This window comes from Hoplias malabaricus, chromosome 8 (assembly GCF_029633855.1).
Source record: "Hoplias malabaricus isolate fHopMal1 chromosome 8, fHopMal1.hap1, whole genome shotgun sequence".
In the NCBI taxonomy this organism is placed as follows: Eukaryota; Metazoa; Chordata; class Actinopteri; order Characiformes; family Erythrinidae; genus Hoplias; species Hoplias malabaricus.
Window position 1 is genome coordinate 36,183,048 of NC_089807.1, and position 13,273 is coordinate 36,196,320.

Genomic DNA, 13,273 nt, shown 5'->3' on the forward strand with positions numbered 1-13,273 from the left:
AGGGTTGTGTAGTATTACCAATTATAATTTTCATTTTATTATTACTATTAATAATAATAATAATAATAATAATAATAATAATAATAATAAACCCTATAAATTAAATATTATATTCTAACATGGGTATCATCATTTATATATCATCTAAACCAAACCTCACACAAACATTTGGATACAATACCATCCTCAAGAACAAACAAATAGATGCACATGCATTTGAACCTCTTTTTCCTTGATGGAGCTCATAACGAATGCAGTGACCAATACATTGTTATCACTTGCCATTGTCAAACTACTTAATTTTTTATTTTTTTTTGTTGAATAAAATTAAAATTGTCATATTAATACTACACAACATTTACCATAAAATGATAAAACAGTGGGAGATAATATGTTACAGAAATATTTTGCACTATTTGAGTCACAACCATCAGAAATTCACATTTTCAAATTTGAGTTTTCAAATTTTTTTAGTGAATGGAAGCTGTATTTATTACATTAAGGCTTTGAGGCATTTGTGCTCTTTTAAAATGTTTTCTGATTTTTCCTTTTGCTAAAAATGAAACCATTGGTACATAATAGCCATGTTGACTGTGAGCTTTGCACATCGCTGTAAGTAAAAATTATATTATGTTATTATTGTCACGCCTTCGTCCTGTCAGTTTGTTGTCCCCGCCATGTGCTTTATTTGCACATGGCTCTGTTTTGTTTATGTTCGAGTCTCCGCCTTTGTTCCGCCTCCTCGTCCGTGTCATGTGTTACCCGTCCTCGTTATCTGTCCAGGTGTGTCTCGTTTGTGTTGGTATTTAAGCTCTCTTGTCTCGTGTCCTGTTTGTCGTTCATTTCATTCACATTCTCATTTATCCTTTCTCATGTCAGTCATGTTATCTGTCTGTCTCCGTAGTTTCTCTCGTCGTCGTTTCGCTCCCCAGTATAGTCTATCTAAGTGTTAGTTTAGTTTCATTTCGTGTTGTGTTGTAACTACTGTTTCCTGTCGTTGTTTTGTTATTCCTTTCTTTATAATTAAAATACCGTGTTTTAGCAAATGCGTCCGCCTCCGTCAGTCCGCTCCGTGAATCCTGACAGAATGAACGACCACCAGGACGCAGCTAGCACAGACTCTATGTTCGACAGGGCTGCGATGTGGAATAGCCGGCTCCGACAAATGCATGCCACAGTGGCTCAACGCCTTCGGGAGGAATCGATTCATGAGTCAATTCATGAGTCGAGTGATTGCTCCAGCGCGAGTCGTAGGAGCCGGCGGAAGAAGCGTGCTGGAGTTCCCCCCTCGCTGGAGGATTACCCCCTCAGGTCCGGGGAAATTTTTGGGGGGGCGTTAAGGGTAGGGGCTGTTAGCCTCACCTCCGTAACTCCGAGGTCTGAGGCTAACAGGGGCGCACCTCGAGGTGATCTGATGGGTGCGCCTGTGAAACCCCCTAAACCCTTTACAGCTCCAGCGCGAGCCCGGCGAGCAGCACGAACTCCTGTCCTCGAGAGCGCGGCTCCTCCTGCCGCGCCTGTCTTCGTTAACGCGGCTCCTCCTGCCGCGCCTGTCTTCGTTAACGCGGCTCCTCCTGCCGCGCCTGCTCCTGCCGCGCCTGTCTTCGTTAACGCGGCGCCTCCTGCCGCGCCTGTCTTCGTTAACGCGGCGCCTCCTGCCGCGCCTGTCTTAGTTAACGCGGCGCCTCCAGCTGCGCCTGTCCTCGAGAGCGCGGCACCTCCAGCCGCGCCTATCTTCGTGAGCGCGACACGCGCCTCTCCAGTCTTCGTGGACGACGTCGCAGATTCATCTGCCTCCGTGGACGTCGTCGCACGTTCTTCAGTCTTCATGGACGTCGCTGCAGGCTCCCCTGCCTCCGAGGACGACGTCGCTGCAGGCTCCCCTGCCTCCGAGGACGACGTCGCTGCAGGCTCCCCTGCCTCCGAGGACGACGTCGCTGCAGGCTCCCCTGCCTCCGAGGACGACGTCGCTGCAGGCTCCCCTGCCTCCGAGGACGACGTCGCTGCAGGCTCCCCTGCCTCCGAGGACGACGTCGCTGCAGGCTCCCCTGCCTCCGAGGACGACGTCGCTGCAGGTTCCCCTGCCTCCGAGGAGGACGTTGCAGGTTCTCCTGTCTCAGTGATGGCGGCACCCGCCGCTCCAGTGTCCGTGATGGCGGCACCCGCCGCTCCTGTCTCGGTGATGGCGGCACCCGCCGCTCCTGTCCCGGTGATGGCGGCACCCGCCGCTCCAGTGTCCGTGACGGCGGCACCCGCCGCTCCAGTGTCCGTGACGGCGGCACCCGCCGCTCCTGTCCCCGTGACTATGGCGGCTCCCGCCGCTCCTGTCCCCGTGACTATGGCGGCTCCCGCCGCTCCTGTCCCCGTGACTATGGCGGCTCCCGCCGCTCCTGTCCCCGTGACTATGGCGGCTCCCGCCGCTCCTGTCCCCGTGACTATGGCGGCTCCCGCCGCTCCTGTCCCCGTGACTATGGCGGCTCCCGCCGCTCCTGTCCCCGTGACTATGGCGGCTCCCGCCGCTCCTGTCCCCGTGACTATGGCGGCACCCGCCGCTCCAGTCCCCGTGATGGCGGCACCCGCCGCTCCAGTCCCCGTGATGGCGGCACCCGCCGCTCCAGTGTCTGTGATGGCGGTACCCGCCGCTCCTGTCCCCGTGACTATGGCGGCTCCCGCCGCTCCTGTCCCCGTGACTATGGCGGCTCCCGCCGCTCCTGTCCCCGTGACTATGGCGGCTCCCGCCGCTCCTGTCCCCGTGACTATGGCGGCTCCCGCCGCTCCTGTCCCCGTGACTGTGGCTACGGCCTCTCCTGTCCCCGTGACTGTGGCTACGGCCTCTCCTGTCCCCGTGACTGTGGCTACGGCCTCTCCTGTACCCGTGACTGTGGCTACGGCCTCTCCTGTACCCGTGACTGTGGCTACGGCCTCTCCTGTACCCGTGACTGTGGCTACGGCCTCTCCTGTACCCGTGACTGTGGCTACGGCCGCTCCTGTCCCCGTGACTGTGGCTACGGCCTCCCCTGTCCATGTCCGTAGGTCGGCCCGAAGGACTTCAGGGCCGATCCCCAGAACTGTGCCCAGGCTGGTTCCTCAGACTGCCACACAGACATTAGCCAGTCCTGGGCACCCCCCTGTTACTTTGGTTCCATTGTCTGTCCCTGTCCTGGTTCCCGTCTCTGTCCTTGTCCCTGTACCCGTTTCTGCCTTTGTGTCTGTCCCGGTCCCTGTCACTGTGTTTGTGTCTGTCCCCCTGAATGTCTTGGTCCCTGTTCCCCTACCTAGTCCAGTCCAGTTTCCTGTGAGTCCTGTCCAGTTCCCTGTCAGCCCTGTCCAGTCTATGTTTCAACCCCCTGTCCAGTCTCAAGTCTCGTCTCCTCTCCAGTCCCCGTTTCAACCCTCGGTCCTGTCTCCATTCCAGTCCCCTGTCCTGTCTCCTGCCCATGTCCAGTCTTTGGTCCCCAAACATGTCCAGTCCCCTGTTAGTCCTGTCCAGGCCCCATTTCAACCCTATGTCCCGTCTCCTGTCCAGTCCTTGTTTCAACCCTCTGTCTCGTCTCCTGTCCAGTCCACTGTCCCCAAACATGTCAAGTCACGGTATCCATCCCGCGTTCAGTCACCTGTCCCGTCTCCTGTCCAGTCTCATGTCCAGTCCCCTGTTAGTCCTGTCCAGTCTCTGTTTCAGACCCCTGTCCAGTCTCATGTCCAGTCCCCTATTAGTCCTGTCCAGTCCCCGTTTCAACCCTCTGTCCTGTCTCATGTCCAGTCTCCGTATCCGTCTAGTGTCATGTCACCTGTCCTGTCTTCTGTCCAGTCACATACCCCTGTCCAGTCTAATGTTCCTATCCTGTCCAGTGTCTTGTCACCAGTCTCTGCTCCCGTCCAGTCCCAGCACCCGGTCCTGTCATCAGTCCCGTCTCCATTCCAGTCCCCTGTTCATGTCCAGTCTTCTGTCCCCAAATGTGTCCAGTCTCCGTATCCGTCCCACGTTCAGTCCCCTGTCTTGTCTCCAGTCCAGTCTCCCGTCAATTCCCATGTGTCCACTCCTGTCCTGTCCAGTCCGTTCTCGTCTCTTGTGGCCCCCCTTTGTCAGTCTCCTGTCATGTCCCATGTCCCGTCTAGTATATTCGGTCCTGTCGTGTCCCCAGCTCCTGTGTCTGTTCCCGTCCTGTCCTGAGTCCTGTCACCCGTTGGTTTGTTGTCCTGTCTTGTTTTCCGTGCCCTCTCCTGTGCCAGCTCCTGGGGGGTTTAGGAGTACGCGCCCAGGAGTTGCGCGTTCTTGGGGGGGGCATCTGTCACGCCTTCGTCCTGTCAGTTTGTTGTCCCCGCCATGTGCTTTATTTGCACATGGCTCTGTTTTGTTTATGTTCGAGTCTCCGCCTTTGTTCCGCCTCCTCGTCCGTGTCATGTGTTACCCGTCCTCGTTATCTGTCCAGGTGTGTCTCGTTTGTGTTGGTATTTAAGCTCTCTTGTCTCGTGTCCTGTTTGTCGTTCATTTCATTCACATTCTCATTTATCCTTTCTCATGTCAGTCATGTTATCTGTCTGTCTCCGTAGTTTCTCTCGTCGTCGTTTCGCTCCCCAGTATAGTCTATCTAAGTGTTAGTTTAGTTTCATTTCGTGTTGTGTTGTAACTACTGTTTCCTGTCGTTGTTTTGTTATTCCTTTCTTTATAATTAAAATACCGTGTTTTAGCAAATGCGTCCGCCTCCGTCAGTCCGCTCCGTGAATCCTGACAATTATATTTGAAGAGTAGAGCAAAATGAAAGTTGCTAAGGGCCAAAGTTGGACCAAAGGTCAGGTTTCACTGGGGCTTGTGTGAGCTTATTTGGGGCCTCTATTACCGCAGCATTCAGCTGCTTTCTATCACAGCACTGCAGCACTTTATTACACTGAAAATGCTGCTAATGCTGATGTTCACAGGAACACTCTTTAGTCAGAGTCAGCATTATTTATATAGTGTTTTCCTGACTGGAGCAGGGATTGAGTGCAGTACTTACTTCACATCCTAGCTGTACAGTGTTCTAATTGGTATATCAATCCAAGAACCCAAGCACTTTAATTAAGTTGTATGGAGTGGTGTTGCTATTAATAGACTGTGATTTTTTGCGTAGGTTTTCATGGCCAGAGCAGTGTCATTATGCACAGAGTAAACAATGATTTTTGTCTGTATCTTGCCCTGGTTAGGGGTCGTGGTGGAGCAGCGCCCCCTCCTCCACCTGGTCGAGGAACTGCTGCCCCTGGGGGAACTGTGACTACACGTACATCTCTACCCACCACCATGCATGCCAGAGGAGTGTCAGCCCCTCGGACCAGAGGAACACCTGGGACCCCTGGATACAGAGCTCCTCTGCTGCAGACCACACACGAAACCTATGAGGATTATGTGAGTAAGACTTTTTGCACCTAGACATGTCCCAGTTAAGGAATATTCAGTGATTTAATTGTTTTATCTTTTTCCACTATTTTAGTAGGCCTGTATTTTTAATAACAGTGTTGTAGTACACACATATACACACAATATTTTGATGATGGAGAACCTCAGTGTATTGAACAATGGATTTTGAATGAACTTTGCACACAAACAATGGATCAAAATTGGCTTTAAATCAAAATAAATGTTCTATAATCAAATAGAAGTAAACTTCAGACACCAAGATGTACTTGGCTAATCGACTAAAGTTGGAGAAAAAAAAAAAAAAAAATTTATTGATTTACTCCATGCAAATAGATTTACCCTTTCCACAGTGTTACAGGATGTCTCTTTATTTTCAAGAAGCTGGCTACTTTGCATAATTGGCATTATTCCACTACATGGTACCTACTCCACTCAGCTCTGCTCTACTTGGCTTTGTTTTCTTTTGCATTAGGCAAATTTGGCATCTGGTGAGTGGAACTGGGTTCCAAACAAACAGAGTACGTATTAAACATGACGTGTAAACCTCAAAGAGCACTGATTGGCCAGAGAGATTTCTCATTCACGACATCTGCACAAAGTAGCTAATTATAAAATCTCCAGGCTACAACAGAGATCACATTTGTTTTTATCTGACTCACAGCAGCAGCCCATGCAATTATACCGTGGTCTGTTGAATGGGTTCAAACACTCCTTGGAGTGGTGACCAACAAAAGACTACTAGAGCTGGACAGGGTGATATGCACAAGTGATGCACAAGAGCTGTGTTCAGTCCCAAAAAACAACATCAACATGCAAATACACAGTGAGTGAAAAACGCTTAGTGTGACTGCCTCCGTTGTTATGGTTTCCAAAGCTTGTACTTTCTATTTAGTTTCAGGGTTGAGCTGTTAATGGAAAATCTAGCAGGGTCCAGGTCCCAAAACGTGTGTGTAAAGGCTGACTGAGCTTGGTCGAGAAGGTACCTGCAGTGGAAACGTGCCAGAAGTGACCTGAAATCTGCATTTTGTCACATCATGATGTTTTAATGACTTTCTAATTGAAAATAAGTCAAATATTCTATATGGTACTTAGAAATTATACAATAAAAAAAGTCTTTAACATCTAGAATGGAAAAATATACTTTGGTACAAGCCACATTTTAGGCTATATTATTTTTCTATTATGTTACACATTACAAGTAAAAGGACACTGAAATGGCAGAAATGTTTTCTGTGTTCAAAAGTCGTATTTTTACAGAAAATAAATTGGACTAGAGATGCCCATACTTTGTGATTGTAAATGGTTTGGTTTGATCTTTTGCAGAAATCTAGTGAATAATCAGGTCATTTATGTATTTATACACTGAAAAAAGCCAGTTTTTCTCATTTCGTCTAAAACCTGATTAAGTGCTGTTTACACATTTAAATATGTACCTACGTTTCTAATCATTTCTTCTGGAAGCTGATTAAATGGTATTTATCATGCAATCATGTATTCAAATAAGTTCCACATATTCACAGCTTATAAAAGCTTGTTTATATCATAGTGCAAAGCTTCCATTAGCTTGAACTAAGACTACGACTTTTTGATCTCAGCAGCCAAACAGAATCTTTTAGTTATTTCGAGGGTCTGACTTGCTTATGTAGAGAGAAAGGAGATAAAAATCTTCACGTGAGCTAATGCTGTGATACCTCCTCTCAAATCCTCTGAGGGACATGAAAATAAAACCGGAGTGGCCTTTCTGTTTACCGTAGGCTGAATGAGCTGCTGAAGGTAGAGAACATTCAGGCAGATTGAAAAACAGTGAAATACAGGGCTATTTCACCTCCCACCTTAAATGGGTGTCATAGTTCACAAGCTACAGTAAACATGGAGCTACGCAGTAATGTAAAAGACAACTTTGGCTGGAGAAATTGCTGTATTTACTGTTATCTATGGAGCAATAACTCTAGGTCCCACTTTCATGTGATGTCAGCCGAATAAAATGGCGTATGGTGTAAAATGGATGAGAGTAGGAGGTAAATGGTACCCATACCGAGGTTGTCATTAATATATATTAATATATGGTGTGGTAGTGCCGGGTTTTCACAAAAACAACAACAGTATAAAATGGCTAAGAAAACCCAATAATGATGTTTTTTCCATTGGTAATGAAAGGTGGAATGTATATGGATGCGGAAAGATTATTTGGAGAGAATCTCGGCCAAGTGAACATCAAATTCCAGCCTAATGAAAAAAGCAATATTTCAGAAGAGTGGATCTGGGCTGAGTTTTGTCCATATGCAGGAGCTCAGTGTGTGTGCTGCTCAGTGCAGATTGGGCTGTCTGCATGGGGAAATGTAAGAGCACAGGCTCATTACCAAAGTGAATTGAGTTCTGCTGGAGACCCTCCTTGCTGCTGGAGAGCCTAAAATGTGCACATTTTTCTGCAGTAATTGGGACTGGGGAAGGCAGGTAGGGACGGCTAGACACATATCAGGGGATTAAGGAATGAGAAGTTTTCCCAGAACAGATTTTTTTTTTTACTACAATTTTCCTCACCTACCTCCAATCTTTCCTAGCTCATCCCTCTTCCCTGCGCCCAGTTCTCTCCACACACCAGGCTTTCTACTTCCTAACAGCTTTTCTCAAGAGATTTTGGAATATGCCAGTATTTCGTGGAAGGAAGCTACAAAATGGTATTACTCAGTCAGACTGAGTTCTACTTAGGACTGATAACTAACTGAATGAAATGGGACAGCAGTGTTTTTAGCATCTCTTTAATATTGTATCGCATTTATTTTCACTCTCATAAAGTATTACCATGACATTGTGTGGCAAGTAACTTATAGTGCCATTTCAATCATCATCATCATCATCATCACCATCATCATCTCCATCCTCATCATTTTTATACGATGGTGATGATGATGCTTACCATTTACATAATGGCAATGACCACCTTCTTTGTCCTCAAGGACACTATACAATGAATAGAGAACATAAAACACATTAGGTCTATAATGCAGTCACAATAAGGCAATGGATCCTAGCTTGCAATCATCTCTCATAATGTTTTCTCATTGATTGCATTCATTTCATCAAGTGTGGAGGTAATTACTCAAAAACGATGTCAAGTAATCTGGTTTATAAAACAAATTTCCAATCCTGTAATCTGAATAGTTGAGCTGTGTTCAAAGCTGTTGTAAAATACACTATATATGCACACATATGACCCCCACACATCATCTGAATTCCATAATGCACAGCTGTATTAAACCCAGTCAGTTTTATTCAGTTCTCCCAGAACAGTGATAGCAGGACAGAAATACATTGCTATACATCACTCTCTTAAGCCGTTACTACTTCCTGTAGCTTCTCCTTCAGAATAAGAGTCCCTTCAGAAAGATCAATGCTTTTCTACTCTTCTACTCAAAAATTAAATACAAACGAACTGTTTTTGTTTCATGGAGCAGCATCCACCTTATTTTAGAACACAGAAGTAAGTAATGGCTCTTTGGTGTTTTTCTGTGGGAGACTTGTTGGCCAGAGTAAAAAGCAGTGAGAAAGTTCTCACTATATCACACAGACAGAAACACTGACTTTCAATGGATGGACACATGCAGAGCAGTTTAACTCTTTAATGTCGTCTTTTGGAGTGAGCGGGAGATGCTGGCCCAGCTCCCAGAGCCTCAACAGCCTCTCCATTAATGTTCCCTATGATTAATATAAGTGTAATTAGGCTATATAATATATACATATAATACATGCATAAATATAAATGCACATTAAATAAAAACTAATATAGATATATAACAAAGATGTTATTATTATGACTATATATATATATATATATATATATATATATATATATATATATATATATATATATATATATATATATATATATATATTAATTAATTGATATATAATAATTGCCATATTGTTACATTATGAATACATTATTATACATACATTAATAGAGGGGCTTGGTCACGTCAGGTTTTTTTTTTAATCCAGAGCTTTTAATTAGGGATTTTAATTCAGGATATCAGACGAGCACTGAGTGTAGAGAAAAACATTAGCCAATTAAGCCTGTGATTTTCCTCAGAGCAGGAGTAAGAAAAGGCACTGATATTGCTGATCTGGATGAAAATAAAACATAGAGGACCTCCAAGATATTTAATCCCGTCGTAATTGGAAAGTAACTGCAAATTCATTCTGAAAAGTAAAACTCAAATGCTGCTGCTACACTGAGTATTAGCAGTTAAAATAACTGGAAATGGCAAACAGGAAATCTTCCAAACAAGGTGGATAGCACATTAATGTTGTTAAACCTTCAAACCCATGGTGTATAGCAACAGTGCTCAATGATAAAAGACTACATGGTATGGCAGGAGAATAGTTTATTGTGATTTTTTTAGTAAATATATAAATCTATGAATCGAACACTGGTTTATTTACAATATATTTAATTGACCATTATTTTATAAAAGCAGTTAGCCATGAGTTTTAAAAACAACTTGGGATTACATTTTTTTACATTGACTTACATCAGAAATTACAAAGGTCTTTGCCTCCAACAAGCGTCTGTTGCCATGACACTTTCTGTGGTTAAATTAACTAAGGCAGCCATTATGATAACTGACATTTGCAGTAAGCCTTGTGAGTTGTTTATGTAGGTGTGTGTCATTTGTCATGAAAGGCTTTTGTAGGTGTCATGTAAGTTTATGAATGCACACATACAGCAACTAAACACTTGCTATGTAGAACAGTGTGGCTTTTGAGTACAGTAGACCACAAGCAACTAATTTTCAAACAGGCTACACTACGTCTGCAGGGCTTTGAATGATTGATGTGCTCTGTCAAGTTGTCAGTTTCTCTCATGAAATAGACACCATGATAAAGGCCATCACTGCACCTTTTAGAGTGAACTGATTCCTTTTGGAGCATGACAGCAAAGTCATAGAGATATTAGCGGAGAGGGAAACTATGAGCCAAAGCTCAGTGTTTGAAAGTGTAACATGATGAAGTTATGTCTAAGTTCCATCTGGCCTAAGAGGTGTTGAGAAATGCTTTATAAGGAGTGAATTCAGGTGCTTTAATGTGCTCCCATTATGGACACAGACATTCGTTTGTGCATGAACAGCTTGTGTAAACTGCATAGAAATTAAACTGGTTGTTCTAAAGCAGCTACCCATTAGCCTAAAGTCACCATGCCCAGTGCAAGGTGTGGACAAGGTTGTAAATGCCCACCATCAGCAGTGGATCTGCATCTATTGGCATTTTTGCATTGCATTATACCTACTCGACTGTGCTGGGCACAGCTCGACATGCTTTTCCACTACCACAGCTTCCCCGCCGGAAAGCGTTTGTTTATTTTGGTTTATCTGTTTCTCATTGGAGTTTTTCGTCTGCTACGAATCAAAGGAGTCTTCAAAAGACCATGGCGTAATATTCAAGCTGCCATTGTGATCCCTGCTGTAACTTGGAGATTATACAGATGGTTAGTTTGTGCCAGGGGTCTGCCTTTCATGGTGATTGACAAGTCTCTCTGTACAGTTAGAACTCTATCATGTTTACTACCTACTTGACTCACTTGAAACCAACAGCGAGCAGAGCCTAAAAAGTGATGGTTCCACATACCAGGAGTACTTAGTTACCTAGTGGAAAAGCAGAAAAAACCCTGAGTAGAACCAAGTTGAGTAGATACCATGCAGAGGAAAAGCACCAAATAAGTGGTGTTTGTGTTCCACAATTAATCACAATATTAACACCTGTTCTCACTAGTGTTTAAATAGCAGAATGTCATAAATTTCTCACAGTAGAGTTCCAGTATCTAGTGTAAATCCTAGCCAGATGAGTAGATGAACTACCTATTCATGACCTTGATTTAAGATAGATGAGCAGGTGTTCACAAACTATTGACCATGTAATGTAATCTGGAACAAGTTTCCCCATTCTTCTCATTGATTTAATACACAGATTAATGAATGAATGAATGATTGTTACAGACATTTTCTAGACACCAATCACTTTACCTCAAAAACCACCACCAATGTCCTGCACCACCTGGATGATGCAATGGTGGCCAGTCTGTTCCAGTACAGTCCCCACACATTAATATTAGAAACCAATGGGCTGCTGCTTCAGCTCCTACCTATTAGCTTCTATTGAAAGTGTATTTTGAGAGAAAATTAATGCCTTCAGTTCATAATTATTCTGTCAAGATTGTTTCAAGACAAAATTGTTCTCCACTGTAATCTGCCATATGCCACTGTAGCGGAAGATAAAGATTAGGTTGAGACACACTGTGGTATTCCTTTAAGATTGCACTCGCATTACTCACCAGGACCGTAGAGTGAATACTGATGAATAAACAGAGAGTTTTTGAGGCATTGTTGTGCTTGTGCTGCTGTGGATTGACGGGGTTTGAATCCTGCTAATCACAGTTCTTATGTAGATCAACTCGGCTCTATCACAATACCGTCTCCTTTCTCTGTGAACACTGCAGCTTTACTTATCATTCCACAGAAAAACAAACACACACACACACACACACACACACACACACACACACACACACACACAAACTCTCAGTTGAGCCCCCAATTCCTCTCTGCCAGGATCACAGTCTGGGTCTTAAACACATAAATAGTAACTGTCAGAGCAGAACTATTATATCTCCAACAAAGTAACTTTGCAGAAAAAGGAAGACTACTTCGCGGGTGTTTTCAAGGGGGCTTATGGCCGCTATATTGCAGACAAAATATCATTTTCTTATGGTGTGTAAATTAGAAGTATTTTATTATTTACATGTATTAGACTAGGCCTTTAGGTGACAAAATATATCATTTACAAGTATTTCTTATGTACAGTACATGTATTGTTCATGTTCACATCTGAGTGAAACTTACTTACGCTAAATCACAGCTTAGGAATGACTCTATTAAAGAAACTGGTAGGATATCACATGTAGTTCCAGCTGAAAAACATTATAGAATGACTGTTTAATGCAAGGGGTGGGTTGTTAACAGCACAGGGAGGGTTTTAAAAGTCCAAATACTCGTTAAATACATTATTAAAAAAGTCTTTCCTCTACTTTGTGGAAATTTTTTTGCGGGTGGTCTTGGAACTCATCCCCCGCGAAAACCAGGGATCACTGTATTGCATATTTTAGGATCAAATTAGTGATTACGACAAATCCATTTTAGGTTATTGTCTTAAGAAAGTGTTTATTGTGCATTGTTAGGACAAAAATGCCATTATTAGCGAAATTCCTTTGTGTAGTATTTCAGGTTTTACAGGGGGTCCTCGACTTACGACGTTGATCCGTTCCTACGTCGCGTCGTAAACCGATTTTCGGTGTAAGTCGGAACATAGGTACATACTGTACGTAAATAACATACTGTAAGCACTTATCCTATCCTAACACCTATCCTCCTCGGTCCCGAGCCGCGTAACCGTGTATTCTTCCGCCACACACACCAAACACGAAGTTCACGTTACGACGTTTACGACGCAAAACCACTTAAGTCGAAACAATGCTTTATACAGTAAATGGGAGATGTGTCGTAACCACGAAACATCGTAACTTGGGACTGACCTAACCTGAGGACCTCCTGTAATGAATACAGCTCTTAATACTGAATACACCATTTAGAAAAGTATAATATGTGCTTTACTGAGCAAAGAATTTTATTTTAGTAAAGCACCAGTGTGTGTTGTTTAAACAGAACTACATACCTTCTGCTTTTATATGTTCAGGATTTTCAATTCTGTTACAGGTTGTTAGTACTACTCTATGATATGTCACATGAGTGGATATCATGGTAACTAGTGTATGAAAGGCATATCCACATATCTCATTTTACTAATCTCAGACGGACCCCTGACATGAAG

The 13,273-nt window shown here is 44.1% G+C and overlaps 1 protein-coding gene across 5 annotated transcripts in view; it reads left to right on the forward strand.

Annotated features, from left to right (window-relative positions):
• Window positions 1-13,273, forward strand: part of khdrbs2 (KH domain containing, RNA binding, signal transduction associated 2) — a 142,218-nt gene that overhangs the window by 84,888 nt on the left and 44,057 nt on the right. For all 5 annotated transcript variants that reach the window (XM_066680006.1, XM_066680003.1, XM_066680004.1 and 2 more), the window contains exon 6: window positions 5,182-5,380. In XM_066680006.1, the coding sequence (XP_066536103.1) occupies window positions 5,182-5,380 (199 nt within the window). The remainder of the gene's footprint in view (window positions 1-5,181; window positions 5,381-13,273) is intronic.